We start from the raw sequence: 15,315 nt of genomic DNA, 5'->3' as shown, positions 1-15,315 counted from the left end.
AAAACTTTTCGTGGTCAAGAAATGCATATTTCATCGACGAGAAAAGCATTTTCCAAATATTTCCACCAAATGAGCAAAATGTGACGAGTTTCATACATCTTAACAACTGATTCGAAAGCAATCATACTAGAATCCACTGAAGTGGATAAACACTTTATGCCAATCAATTACATTCAAGGGTTCACGATGCCCTTAAACGATATCGTGCCCAAGCTCACTAGCATAAAAAGTCATCAAATGGGTGGGTTAGGTCAAAAATGGCCCAACCTATATTGATCCATTTAACCGGTTTTAACCCATTTTCATATAATACAAATCTAGCGATCTATATCCGAATCGGCCCATATTGCTAAACACTTTAATATCTTATTAAATCCAGTTTAGAAAAAAAATATTGCTAAAACACAAAAAAATTATCAAAAAAGTCATAAACTTGTTGAAATTATACCAATTCATTTCTTTAATTTTTATTTTTTACCAATTCAATCCTAAACCGTTTACATTTGTGTCAATTCAATCCTTCCTACCAACTTTGGCCGGCGTATGTTGACGTGGACAATTTTCATCATATTGTAATTTTTTTTGATTGATTAATTTATTTTAATTATTTTCTTTTCCTTTTATTCTCCTTCTTCCTTCGGCGATCGGCTAGAGGTGAGGGTCGACATGGTAGCCCTCTCCAATGGCCTGCAAGGTTGACATTGCCGGCCCTCACCTTTGGCTAGTCATCAATCCGACAACCGATTAGAGAAAGAAGGAGAAGAAAAAAAGAAAAAAAAAAAAAAAATTGAAAGGTATTAAAAATTACCACGTCAATGTTGGCAGCGCCGATCGGTGTCCACTTCAAGACCAAACGGCCAAAGTTGGTTGGAATGGACTGAATTGACACAAATGCAAAAGGTTTAGGACTTTTTTGATATTTTTCCCGCTAAAACACTATGGATAATTTGACATAATTTTGTTTATATTTCTTTTTGTTTTTTCTTCCACGTTCGGTGAACAAATGCAACCTGCCGACGACTGGTATGGCCCAATTAAACTTATTAGATTACTAACCCATTTACGACCAATTTAAAACACATTTAAAACCCATTAACTTATTATTAATCAACCCATTTATGATCTACTTAGGATTGTTTTTAAAATTGAAAAATAATTCACTTATGACCCACACAATTAAATAGCAAAAAAGTTTCAAGATACTAGGCCACCAAGTGAAAGTGAATAGTCCCGAGCAAATCTTTTAGGGAACAAATATGAGTTCTAAACTCATTTTGCCACCTCTACTTGTAAAAACTATCTCCAACGCGGAACATTTATCCTCTGCCCAAGCCACGTAATCGTAGCACGTGGTCCAGCCATTGATGTCTCCGACGTTCCGTTGTGGTCGCCGATGCGACCGGCGGGAGGGCAACGACAACAACAATGGCAAGGATTGGCGAGTTGAGAATCCATTTTCGTTCACCATCTATAAATACTATTAGTTGAAGTCCATGGAGGGCTCATCGAAGAACTCGTTTTAGCCTGCTGGGGTATCGACTACGATCGCAGAAGAACGTTCCTCTCACGAACTTTGGGAGATAAGCCAGACACGTACAACCGTAGAAAAAATAAGGTTTCAACTCCAATGACAATGCGATGGAGACATCGTAGAAGTTACGGTTTTTGGTCCTTTGTGCATGAATGTGGGCAACAAGAGCAAGTGGGAGGCTTTCATGCCTTCAATTTTCCAATTAGACCTTACCAGGACACGGCAACGAAAAAAAAAAAAAGAAACCTATTTAATATTGGAAAATACTTTCCGATAGTACTCTCATGGATGATATAATCTCGATAATAGTTTTACACATCATCACCGCATGTTTTGCATAAAATACTTATTAATTGGAAATCATGTGATAAAAAATAACCGACCAGACTGTCAGAATGTCAGACTAGTAGCTTCCTTTAATATTTGCGGAGCTCAACATGCTAACTCCAAAAAATTGAGACTTGCTATGAGTATTTCCGTCACACCTTCGTCGGTAAATGGGAAAAATCCAAAAAAGGGCCCAAAGTACCTTGAGTTTCTCAAATAAATATTTGAAGTTGACTTGTTTCGAATAAGGGCAGGAAGTGCCATTTTTATTTCAAAAAGGCCCTATCAGGGGTGTTTTTGTCTTTTTACATTTTCTGATTTTTTCCTTCTTTTTCCTTTTTTTTTTCCCTTCCTCCCCGCTGGTTACCATCATCATCGTCTTCTTCTTTTCTTGAACCTTCAGACTTCTCTGAACTGTCACTCCATTCTACCCCTCCCTCCTCTTTACAAAAACGACCATGGCCGGCCCGCCCCCTCGTCGAAAGTCGTCGAATTACAGCAAGCACGCCTCCGACCCGACGGCTCCCTCCCATCCCCGCTCTCCCGGACGTGCCCATGGCGAAGAGCCGGTTCCAAAGCTTGTGCATGTTGCGCGCCCCAAATTGCCCGAGCTCATAGGAGATGGTGTGCGAGGAGATCTCGCGGCTCCTGCAGTCCTACGGCAACGAGCCGGTCACATCCTGGCCGCGGCCCTGGCGACGCTTATCGTATACGACGTGAAGACAACCTTCAGGAGCGCGGCCCCACTCGTCACCGTCATCTCCTTGGGGACCCCACGGGTGGGCAACCGGAGCTTCCAGTGCCGCCTTGAGGAGCAAGGATCAAGGTCTTGTGCGTCGTCAACTCGGACGACCTGATAACCAAAGTGCTAGGGTTTGTCATCGACCGAGCCGACGGCATCGACGGCGTCCCGAGAGACCGGGACATCCGGGTGTTGGGCTTGCCAAGCTGGATTCAGAGGCCCGTGGTGGACACACAGTGGGAGTATGATAAGGTGGGGAGGGAGCTGAGGCTCAGCAGGAGGGACTCACTGTACCTCAGCGAGATCCACGTATAAATAGGGGAAAAAAGAGCTTAACTAGCAAATCAACTATGCTTCTGACCAACTATAAGTGCCTTTACAATGGCTTCACTTATTCCATCGGCATATGGAAACAACTGCCCTAGCACCGCGTAGCTCGTGGTACTGAACCCACGAAAGCTTTTGTGCTATGTGCCATTGAAGCGAGATGTGAACTTGCTAGACGATCTCACGACCTACCTACACTCGGTGGACGCCTTCGTGTGAGCTCGAACTGCCCATTCAGAGCCACCGCGAAGAGGGTCCTCACCGACAGCCACTTAGTCAAGGCACGACCGTAATTCAATGGCTTCTGGCGAAGGGGCGGGCCGGCAATGGTCTTTTTAGAGGAGCGAGGGGGTAGAGACAGAGTTTTGGTAAGTCTGAAGGTTCGAGAAAAGAAGAAGACGAAGAAACGAAGAAGATGACGATGATGGCAACCAGCGGAAGAGAAAAAAACAGGAAAAAGAGAAGGAAAAAATTAAAAAAATATAAAAGACCAAAACACCCTTGGTTAGGTCCTTTTTTGAAACAAAAGTTATCATTTGAAACAAGATCCACTCCCTTTATTGAAACGACAACTATTTTTGGAATTTTCCCTAAGTAAATTAGCAAATTAGCAAAAAGTTGCTAATCAATGAGGTGAGGACTGAGGACCCTCCATAATAGACAATTATAGCATCACACCGGATCCCAAATCGCACCGTTCTTATGCATGTCTTGCGCCGCTGTAGTTCTTCAAGTCATATTGCCCCGATGCTATTATGTAATGATCAATAGAAAAATTGTCCAAAAAAAAAATCCTTAACATATTACACTTTTGTCATTCAAATGTTAAACATTTCACGTTTTGTTAATTGAGTTTATCCGATCAATTTTGGCAAAAAATTGATGACATGGACACCGGCCGTTTTACAGGAGTACGGCTGGCACTAACATGAACAATTTCAAACAATATTTTGATTTTTTGATTTTTAATTTCTTATCTTTTCTTTGTTTATTTTTCCTTGCTATGGCCAGCGAGAGTCGCCGGGCCATTCCACATAAGGCGGCCGACATCCACATTAGTGATTTACAGCCAAATTGGCCGGGTGGACTCAATTGGCAAAACGTGATAAGGTTGATAACTCAATCGATAAAATTAAAAGGTTCAAGACTAAATTGGAAAAAGTGCAATATGTTTAACACTTTTCCATTAATTTTCCAATGATCAATCTACATCTTTACAATGTTCAATGTCAGTCCTGTTAATATCCGGTAAATATGAAGTAACGAGGATTTGGCCAGCGAACCAGAAGCATGAAGCCTTTGTGACACGCCTGGTGTTTCAGGAGATCCAATTCAATCTTTTGATACCGAAATAAGTCAACTTTCTTTTTTTGGTCAGAAAATAAGTCAACTTTACTAGGTGCGTTTTTGCAGCTGAATCACGGTACTTGGTTTGTAAACTATTTTGGATTTGCTTGTTGTACATGTGTAAATTACTGAGGAATTTCAAGTCGATCACAGGACTAACTTGATTGTCTTGGCAATTGGCGTTGATCATTCGGTAATTTTCCGACGAATGAAATCGAGTTTTCAAATCACCTATGTAACGTTCACGGTATGCCGCATGATAATATAAGCATGGTTACCCGATGATTGATGCTGTTCTTCCGAACGTGTTAATGAACTCAGCACTAGAAAAAAAAGAAAAAGAAAGCTTGGGCTTTGCCAACTCGTGACTGTGATCTCATATTTGTTAGGTCAGTTCGAAAGGGCTTTCATCTTCCATGTTGAAGATCATGTCGAAGGTGGTCGTTGTTGCATTATTATTGAATTAGGACGTGGTACGATTAGTAGGCTATTTCAGATATCGCAATGGTAAGTTATATACCGGATCAAGGTTTTTGTTTTTGTCGAATCAAATTGGAAAAGAGGAGTGGTAAGAGGAAAAGAGCACCCTGAAAGTCACCAAATTGCACCATTCCTGATGAATCAATACAATATTTAAGATAGTTAACCAAATATTCTGGCATGGGCAGCTCAGATGCTGATGCTCATGCAAAAATAAAACTCCATTTGCTCTTATTTTCTCCCCCCCCACAAGCTAATAAGCTATGACCATACTTTGAAAGGAAAGGATTATGATGTGTTTTCCCTCGCTTTTATTCATTGTCGTAACATAAGGACCCATGCATCGTGTTCTCAAACTGTGACCAGGACGAGAGCAACCCCGGCGGCCGCAAGAAACTTGAAGCTGGCCGAAACGAGGGCGTTGGTGCCCGAGGTACCTGGCTCAACGACAGCTGGTGGCGAAGCTGGAACTTGGGTGTCGGCCACGACGGTGATCTTGAGCTTCTGGTTGGACTTCGCGCAGTGCTCGCCGATCCCGCAGATGTACCACTTGACCCCGGGAGTCGAAAGAGGGATGACATCGTGGCCAGTTGTGAGGGCCTCATTCGCCGGCGGGATGTTGCACGCCTGGAAGTCGGTCATGTTCACTTTGAACACATTGTGGTGGGGCGCTTGGTAGTTGAACACTGCGGGAGAGTTAATCGGAATACATAATTAATGACAATTCGATATCGATATATCAAGTATAAGTTGAGATAGATTTCGTTCATTAACGAGATGACTAAATGCGAGTTTCCAAAAACTTTTCATAGCCGAGGTACGCGTTTTCCTCCACGAGAGAAAGCATTATCAATTATTCCTCCCCAAATAAAAAAGACGCGACTAGTTTCGCACACGTAACAGGTAATTTGAACATAATCAAACTAATATCGACCAAAGTCAAATAATAATATTTTCACAATGCCCCCAAAACGACATGAAATACTGAGCCCGAGTTCACTTACAGAGACTATCTCCGACTTGGAACACCTTGTCCTTAGCCCAATCCGTGTAATTGTAGCCATTGGTCCAGCCGCTATCGTCTCCGACGGTCCACTGCATCGCCAAGGCGACCGACGGGAGGGCAACGAACGCAAAAATGGCTAGGATGGCGAACTGCGAAGCCATTCTGATTGAAGCTGAGAACTCTTGAGTTATGTATCAGAAAACACTGCGTATGGGTGAATTTAGTGGGGGGGTCTTTGAGCAACTATTTATACTGCCAATTGAAGTCCATGGAGGGTCCATCGAAGTCCACGTTTTAGCCGGCCATTGTCGGCTTCGGTCGCAGAACGATCCTCCCGCGAACTTTGGGAGGTACGAGAGAAACAAACAACTGTAAAATTAAGGTTCCAGCTCCAATGATGATTGGATGTTGCGACGGAAACAGCGCGGAAGTCACTGTCTTCGGTCCTCTCGCCTCAAATGTGGGCAATTAATGTGTCGCGATCCCGGGCGATCGAACGTGTTCAATGTGGTTCTTGTTTTCGTTTCGACAATTTGGTGAAAACAATGCGAAACAACCTGAACCTCGTCCTCGCTCTTGTTTCATGGCGATGCAATAGAGTGCTCTGAGCTTTCCTCGGCTCCAATCAAGTCATTGTCCCTCGAAGCGAAGAACTAGGCTCGTCGATGTCGAAATTTTTACCTCGATCTAGTTCCCGGGGACCTCATTCGTGAGCTACCTTGTAGCTGTGATGAGCATCGATCTCATCGGGTATACAGTCTTGAAAAGTACACCTACGCGCGAGCTCTGGCCTTCAATTTGGATTTTGACATTTTCATCTGGCAGAAGTATATTCAAGGAGGTATAAGAAGCAATACAGCCTTTTGATACCTTCTCCTTGGCCAACAATAGTCTAGAAAACAGAAGAGACGAGATGTTAGACATGGTCTAAACCCCACGTTGGTTCTTTTTATCAGTGATAAGTTACATACGAAAGGTCCATAGTCATCGGTGAGATTTACCTCACAGATTTGAGGGACAAAGATGATTTGTGCAAACATTAATCCCACTTTGATCAGATCTATAATTTGGAGACATTTCCAAGCACTAAAAGGAACTAATATCGTATTTGTGATATATGAGTGGCTTTAGGCTGAATTTGGTAGTTCGGATCCGAGCTCGATGTTTGGCCACAACCTTCGAAGAGGATTTCCACATTTTCAAATTTATGAACCAAAAATCCGTATGGACTATTTTGAGCACAACCGATGAATATGCAATTTAGTGCTTTAGGTCCTAAGTGACTTTGTTTAGGAGGAGGAATTACCACCTTGGTTAGGCACTCCACACGTTCAAGAAATTGTAGGATGGTAACCTTCGGGCACGATTTTGATCCAAAAAAGTAATTGAAATTAGAATCACATTTTCGATTCTGATTCTGATTCTGTGTCCTAAATGATTTTTAGAGAATCAAAATGCGTTTGGTAACTGCACAAAATTTCTGCTCTCGAACATAAATGCCTTTGGTAATTGCTCAAAATTTCAGTACCCGGAAACAACTAATTGGCGAGAATTCTTTTTTTACAATTTTTCATCTTTTTAAAATCTTTTAATTTTTTTTTGACTTTTTTTAAATTTTCTTAAACCTTTTTTTTTTTTTTCAATTTTTCTTCATTTTAAAATTTTTTGGATTTTTCTATATTTCCCCTCTTAAAAATTTTAAATTTTTTTTATTAAATTTTGAAGTTTATTTTTAAATTTAAAATTTTAAAAAACATGTTTAAAAAATTAGTTGTTAGTAAATTTTCAAATCCAATTTTTTTTTTAAGTTCAGAAGTTCATGTGGAAGTCTACGTGGATTTAATCTTTTTAAAAAACTGAAACTTTGTTCTTTTTTATAATTATCAAAAGTGATTCTTTTTTTTTTTTATAATCAACTTTTTTATTATTCTTTTTTTCTCCAAAACTGTTGACACCTAAATTTTAATTTTCATTTATCATTTCATAAAAATGAGAATTAGTAATAGTTCTCACAAAAATAATTTTATCATGCATAGCACATTTATTTTTTGTCAGTCAAAAGCATGTTATGGTATTTAGGGTCGGATATCGGGTCAATTGAGCTTAATTTGATAGGCGGTTGGACCAAACTAGTTTGAAAATTTTGAATGAGGCCCAGAAGGAATGCCGAATTTTTCATCGTAATTTTGGACTTAAAACAGCCCGTTTGAGCTCTTAAAATTGTAAAAAGGCCTAAATTAATTATCCATTTGATTAGTTAAGGTCCAATTGGGTCCGGAATGACAAAATGAGCCCACAAAAACCTAGGATTTTGGTCCAACTTGGGGGAGTCCTCATTTGGACGAAAATTCTAGTTATTTTTAAAGATGACTCCTTAAAAGTCAGAATTTTTAATCCGACGATCGATATCTAATAAAGTTTATGAATCGAACGGTCGTCGGTAAACCCTACGCTTGCGTGCAACCCTTTGTTCTATAAATACACAGTTATGCCTAGGGTTTCGGGGGGTCGACAATTTTTCTGCACACACATTCATGAGCCTTCACGTGAGATAGAGGGGAAAGACAAGAGAAAGGGAGCAAGAGCAAGGAGTCTGGGCAGGGATTTCCTTTCATCGCCGAGCCTACTTTCTTCGGCGAGTTGCTTCTACTCACTATTTTTCTACTATTCTTGCTCGCGGTTTGCTATTATCGTTCGGTAGCTGCTGCTCTTCTGGTGCATTCTAGTCGTTGTTTGGTGTTCTTGCAGTGGACGAAAAGTAAAAAGAAAAAAGAAAAGAAGCAGGTCATAGATCGCGATCATTGCTCCTGTTGCTCAACGATTTCCGTCCCTGTTACAAGCCAAATTCCAAACGGTGCTGCTGTCCAGTAAAAAAAAAAGACAAAAGACAAAGAAGAGGGGCACAAAAGGTGTTCTTGTCATCTTGTGGAGTCTCCATCAATATATGTGCACGAAGGGACAACATAGCAAGACAAATTTTGCCCAATAGCTGTCCACAATTGTGAGTTTTCTCCATTAAAGCCAATTGATCGTCCATCGTTGCGATCGAGTGCAACTCAGTCCGAAAGCATCATCACAGTTTGCGAGTACCATAGTCGACTGATCCATCCCTTGAATTTAGCGTGCAGAAATCTTCGGGCAACGTTCGGATCAGGTAACGAGTAATTCGAGTTTGTCATATCGTTAAAGTTCGTTGCCAATGCGATCGCTTGTTCTTGTGCCAAGAAGTTAGACTTTTGTTTTTTCAGAGATTAGTCATTAATCATTATCCAGAGTATAAAAAAAGTCATCGAATTGAAAGCATGCACGAAAAATTCGGGTTTTTACTCATGATATCGCTAGATCCGAAAATATGAACATGATTTGGTTGAATTTCACTTCATCTTGTTTGTCTTGATTGAATTTGGATTATCTTGCATATTCTAAAATTGATCAGATAAAAGCGAATTTCGGCAAGATCAGTTAGTGATATTCAATCGAGATTTGGTGGGTCGTTCATGGATAATGATTGATCTTTGCATATCAAATTTGAACTTTTCCGCATATCTTTTGGCTTGTGGATGATTATGCATATCTTGAGCATATTTTCGGATTCTTTAGGAAAAAATATTCAGTGTATCTTATGGATAATCTTCGAATGGTTGGATCTGAATTTTTTCAAAAATCTGAATATTTTGGATGAGATCACACCCCGATTGAAAATTTCAAACATATCTTTAAAAATCTAGGAAATTATCTAAAAAATTCATTCCAAATCTCAAGAGATAATCTTTCCTAAATTTAAAAGATATGCAATCCCTTGCGGATAGGGCCATATGCCCTTGAAAATTTCAGAATCCCTTAAGGATTTTAAAAATTCAATAAATATTTGCACATTTTTAAACAAAACGCCTATAATGTATGCTCCCTGGTGCCTAGTCCCGTCGGAAAATTAAATCACACGCTACGCCCATGATCTTATGGGATGGGATGGTGATTTAAATATAGAAATTCGTATTCTGCCCTTTGGCGAGAAGGGACGTTGTATTTCTATATATTATCCGCATATTGGCTCGAATCTTTGAGGATGTAGCGGATAAAATCTCGCTCCGGCCCGGATCTTCGGGAATGAGAAGATTTATCGGAAAATCGATTTAAAGGTATATTATGGGCATTTTTGTTTAGTTTTGTTCAAATTCATCCGTTTCAATTCAAAAATTCGAAAAAATAAAAAAAGGGGCAAAGCCGAAAATACCAAAAAAATAATTCTCTGGGCACATAATATATGATCCTCATGTCACATTTTTCCAATTAATCATCGAATTCACATCGATCAATCGGAAAGGGTTTTTCATGAAATTGGTACCGAAAAGGCGTTAATTTTTTCAATTAGCGTAACCAAGTCCCCGAACTCATTCTCTCCGGTTCGTAGAGATAAAATAGTTCTCCCGCTATTTTATATAGGTTTCTAATCAACCTACCATAAATGATTAGTGGCGGCTCCGATTAAATATTTTCTCATGAATAAACCTAAGTTGCGATTCGGTAGGACTTGGGAGGGTCCGAATTAGGTTAGTTGATTTAATTAACCTAATAATCCGTTAGCCTGATTTTTAGGTCGCGACAAAAACTGTTCTGGAGAACAGAATAAGAATCATTTACATTACCAAACATATTTCTGATCCTTTTTTTTATTTCGGGGAACGGAATCAAAAAATCAGAATCGTTGCTAAACATACCCTTCAATTTCATAACTCATATAGAGCCTTACCCGTCTTCCCATGGGGTATTTACTGTACTAATATAGTTTGTAGTTAGAACTGTCTTCTCCAAAAGTTCTGAGATAAACTTGAACTTAGAGTATGACATTAGCCATCTACTTTAGAGTTCTGTTTTTTCATTTAGCAACTCCATTTTGTTGCAGAGTATAGTGCGATTGTTTGGAGAATTATCCCAAACTAGCATACAACTCCTTTGAATTTGTAGAATCGCATTCTCCTTCTCTATCAGACCTAAGCATTTTGATTCATCTATCAAGTTGGTTCTCGACCTCATTTTTATACTTTACAAAGATGCTCATAGAATCATCTTTGCCGGATAATATATAAAGCAAAATCACTTATAGTCATCTATAAAAGTGATAAAGTTCTTCTTTCTATCTCTATTTTCTCCAAATATTAAATCACTATGGATTAGTTGTAGATGTTAGTTCATTCTTTCAACAGATTTGAAAGATTTATTAGCAAAATTAGCCTCAACATAAGTCTCACACTTGTAACAGACATCCAACTCAAACGTTGGAACTAGCCCGAAGTTTGCTATCTTATTTTACCATAGTTTTATTTTATCATAGTTTACACGTACTAATCTGCATTGCCATATATAATGAGACACAACATTGTAAATTGCAGACTTCTCTTTATTAATAGCTTTGGGTACAAAAATTTTAAGTTTACCTCCATGACAGCCACATTGGCTTTTGAACCTAATTCATGACAGATTTAGAATCCACCATCTTGAAGTCTAGGAATTTCGCAACCACATTTTTCTTGATGCCCGCATTCACTATCTTGTATTTCTTTTCTAGGGACTCCCACAACTGTTTAACACTTCTAAGGTTACAAAAAATAATTATATAGAGAATTCACCAAACAACTAAAGATATAGTTTCGGCACAGGAAGTCATTACGCTTCCAAGCCTCCAACACCTCAAGCGTAGTGATATGTTGTTCATCTGGACTAATTACAGGACAAACCTCTGATAAAGACATGATCAGATTTGGTGTGGTCAGATAGAAGAACATCATATACTGACACTGCTTAAAGCCCACACCAATGAATTTCTCAGTTTTCTCATTCAGTGTAAAAGGAGATGGTACTATCAAAGCATGTGAAGCCTGTTCATATATACCCGTACCGCCATAAATGGTCTTGGCTCGAAGGCCCGCAGCATCTGCTATCGCATATCCAAGCCCCATAGTGTGAACCACTCCATCAACAATGTTCGAATAGACCAAAGGAACATCTCCAGAAATGTTTTGAATATTAGTGGGTACTTGATTGTTATTGGTTATCTCAATATTCTAATAAACCCAACAAACCAATAAGGAATAATCGCCTTAAAATTTGTTGGACACGTAACACAAGATAGTTTGTTGTAACAATAAAACATAAATAGAGATATAAACTCTGAGAAAGTAATAATATAAACTTTGAGAAAACGATAACAACTTTAATAATAACCAAATCAATAAATAAATATTGTGAATATCTGTTCTTATCAAGTAGCGAGATTTAATTACTAGTCAAATTTGAACTAGCTCAGCTGCTATACAATCTTCATATAATTAAAGAGTACATTTAGATACGGATTGCCAAACCTCATTAAGGTAATTAGTTTTTGCCTACATTACTTTGTAGATTTGTCAACTGTATCTCCTAAAATATAACTCCTCGAATTCATTTGTCTTAACACTATACAAACATGACTCAGTCGAGCAGTTCCCAAAACCAGCACACTCAGACATCGAAGCAGTTTTCTAAACTCTGAACATTATCTATTCTTCCTCTCTTTCTTCCAGCCAAAGAAGAATGGTTTATTTCGACTTATAGTGTTTAGAAAATGATAGTATATGTACTGAAGAGTCATGGATGACAGGACATGAACGGACAAGTCTATTAAAGACAAATAAAACTGCGGCAGAAAAGTGCAAGGAGCAAACCGAAGAGACCCAAACTAAAGCGACGCGTAACTGAAGAAACACGTCTCATAAATACAACACAAATTGTTGATCCATAACTCATAATTACAACACGAGGGCGTTGGTGCGCGAGGTCTTGTCACTTGCCGTGGGAGCGGCCGGTGGCGGAGCTGGACTTTCTCCGTCGTCCACGACAGTGATCTTGAGCTTCATGTTGAGCTTGGCGCAGTGCTGGCCGATCCCGTAAACTTACCTTTTGACCCCGGGAGTCATTAGACGGATGACATCATAGCCAGTTGCAAGGCCCGCGTGTGCTAGACAGGATGTTGCACTCCTGAAATGCGGTCAGGTTACTCTAAACACATTGTGGTTGCCCGCTTGATAGTTGAACACTCCGAGAGAGTTAGTCAGATACATAATTAATGACAGTTCGATATCGACTTATCAAGTGTAAGATTTCGTTGATTAACGAGATGACTAAACACAATTTACTAAAACTTTTCATAGCCAAGGAAAGCGTTTTCCTCCCCGAGAGAAACCATCATCAATTATCTTAGCCATGTAAACAAAATGCGACTAGTTTTGTACACGTAACAAGTAATTTTGAACATAATCAAACTAGGGTCGACCAAAGTTGATAGATAACTTTTTGCTGATTAGCCGCATTCTAGTGTCCACCATGCCACCAAACAAGATGAAATATGAGCCCAACTCACAGAGACCATCTCCGACACGGAACACTTTGTCGTTAGCCCAATCCGTGTAATTGTAGCCAATGGCCTAGCCGCTATCGTCTCCGACAGTCCAATGCATCGCCATGGTGACCGATGGGAGGGCGACAAGCGCAAGAATTGCAAGGATGGCGAACTGAGAAGCCATTCTCAATGAAGTTGAGAACTCTAAGATATGCATCAGAAAACACTACGTATCAGTGGATGACTAGTGAAGTGAATTCGGTTGGGGGACTTCGAGCATCTATTTATACTGTCAATTGAAGTCCTTGGGGCCTCCATCGAAGGCCAAGTTTCAGCCGGCAATTGCCGGCTTCGGCCGCAGAACGATTGGATGTTGGCGACCGAAACATCGTGGAAGTTACTGTCTTTGGTCCTGGCACGTAAAATGTGCGCAACCAATTAATATGTCGTCAGCCCATGCCATCGAACGTGTTTAATGCGGTTCTTGTTTTCTGTTTCGATAATTTGGTGTAAAACAAAGGGAAACAGCCTGACCTCGTCCTCGCTCTCATCAATCTCATCGGGTACGTACTATTAAGAAAAATTCCTGGGTTGATGCACAAGTTTTGGCCTTCAAATTGGATCTTGACATGGAAAATTGTCCGAAAGATGCTAACCTATTTAATAAATCTTTTAATTTTGTCAGTTGAGTTCTAAACCATTTCACATTTTGCTAATTGAGCTTATTCAGCCAATTTTAACCGAAAATAGCTACCGTGAACACCGACCGTCCTACGCGTCTCTTCAACTCCGTGGTGGTGACGTTGAACTCGCCCGGTCTTGGGGAGGGCGAGGTCTGAGCCCTTGCCCGCCCTCTCTTCTTCTTCTTCCTCGGCCAGAGGAAGAAGAATAAAAGAGAAAATAATAATTTGAAAAATATTAAAATATTATTAAAAATTGTTATGTCATCGTCGCCCTATTAACTCAAGCTTTCTTTTCATTCTCGGCACAAAGAAGATTCCTCTTTTCCTTTCATAACTTGAGGAGGGTAATCAAGCAAAGAAAGAAATCTCATTGGACTTAAGAACCAGGAGCACCGACTCCCGCCAATTAGGTCAGTCGAGTCGAAGAACGAGCAAATCATGAGTCGAGGATCTCGAAATGAGGAAAAAAAAATGGCGTTTCCCCTAGCTCAGCTAAGAAAAAGAAGAAGTTGATCTTGTTGATTGAGAGTCTCTAGGAATGGGGAACCCGACTCAGGGACTGAAGAACAGATTACAATTGCTCTTATTTTATCCTAAGAAGCTATGACTTCCTTTTCAGAGGAAAACTTATTATATCGTCTCTTTTCCCCCTAGTTTCTTATAGCCTAAGGACACATCTTGTTGTCGAGCTACATGACCAGGAGGACCAGAGCAACCACCGCAGCCGCAAGAATCTTGAAGCCAGAGGGGGACGACGGTGCGGGCCCTGGGGTCGTTGCTTGACCGTCGGCGTCGACAACAGTGATCTTGAGCTTCGGGTCGAACGAGGCACAGTGCTCCCCGACGCCGCAAATGCACCACTTGTCGCCCGGAGTCTTGAGGGCGATGACGTCGTTTCCAGTCCCGAGGGCCTCGTTGGCCGGCGGGAGGTTGCACGCCCGGAAGTCGGTCCCATTCACCTTGAGCACATTGTGGTTGCCCGCTGGGTACTTGAACAATGCAAGAGAATTGAGGATTCGCATGTATTGTGGCCAAAAAAAAAAAAAAAACAATTGATTGAGTTTTTAGACAACTTTACATTAATTGAAAAAAAAAACATTAATTGAAAACGCATTTTTGGTTGTGGGCGAGAATAGCATTTTCAAGATAATTCAACCAAATAAGTGAATTAAGCTGCCTTTTAAACTTACTACTCGTTGAAATGCCCGGCTTTACAAAAATAGATATTCAAAATTAGTCTATTAAGTGATGTGACAGACTTCAATTGATCGTTATTATATGACCAGCAAGTCTAGCCAGATTAAAATGGGTCAACAACATGAGCAGCATCGATACTATTCACAAAGCCAGGCTAACCTACGGAGGTATCTCCGACGCGGCATACTTAGCCCTTAGCCCATGCATCAGAGTCGAAGTTAATGGTCCAGCCGCTGTTGTCCCCGGCGGTCCACTGCGTGGCCGAGGCGACCGAGGGAAGAGCAACGAGCGCGGCGACGG

General features: G+C 40.3%; 1 protein-coding gene across 1 annotated transcript; it reads right to left on the bottom strand.

Moving 5' to 3' along the window:
* Positions 1–5,105: 5,105 nt before the first annotated feature.
* Positions 5,106–5,921, bottom strand: LOC115734087 (blue copper protein 1a-like). Its single transcript, XM_030664672.1, has 2 exons — positions 5,759–5,921; positions 5,106–5,440 (listed from the first exon to the last, which is right to left on the bottom strand). Exons 1-2 carry the CDS (start codon positions 5,919–5,921, stop codon positions 5,106–5,108), a joined length of 498 nt encoding a protein of 165 aa, XP_030520532.1.
* Between the last annotated feature and the right edge of the window lie 9,394 nt (positions 5,922–15,315).

Source organism: Rhodamnia argentea, chromosome 10, assembly GCF_020921035.1.
Source record: "Rhodamnia argentea isolate NSW1041297 chromosome 10, ASM2092103v1, whole genome shotgun sequence".
Lineage (NCBI taxonomy): Eukaryota > Viridiplantae > Streptophyta > Magnoliopsida > Myrtales > Myrtaceae > Rhodamnia > Rhodamnia argentea.
This window is presented reverse-complemented; position numbering and strand designations above follow the sequence as displayed.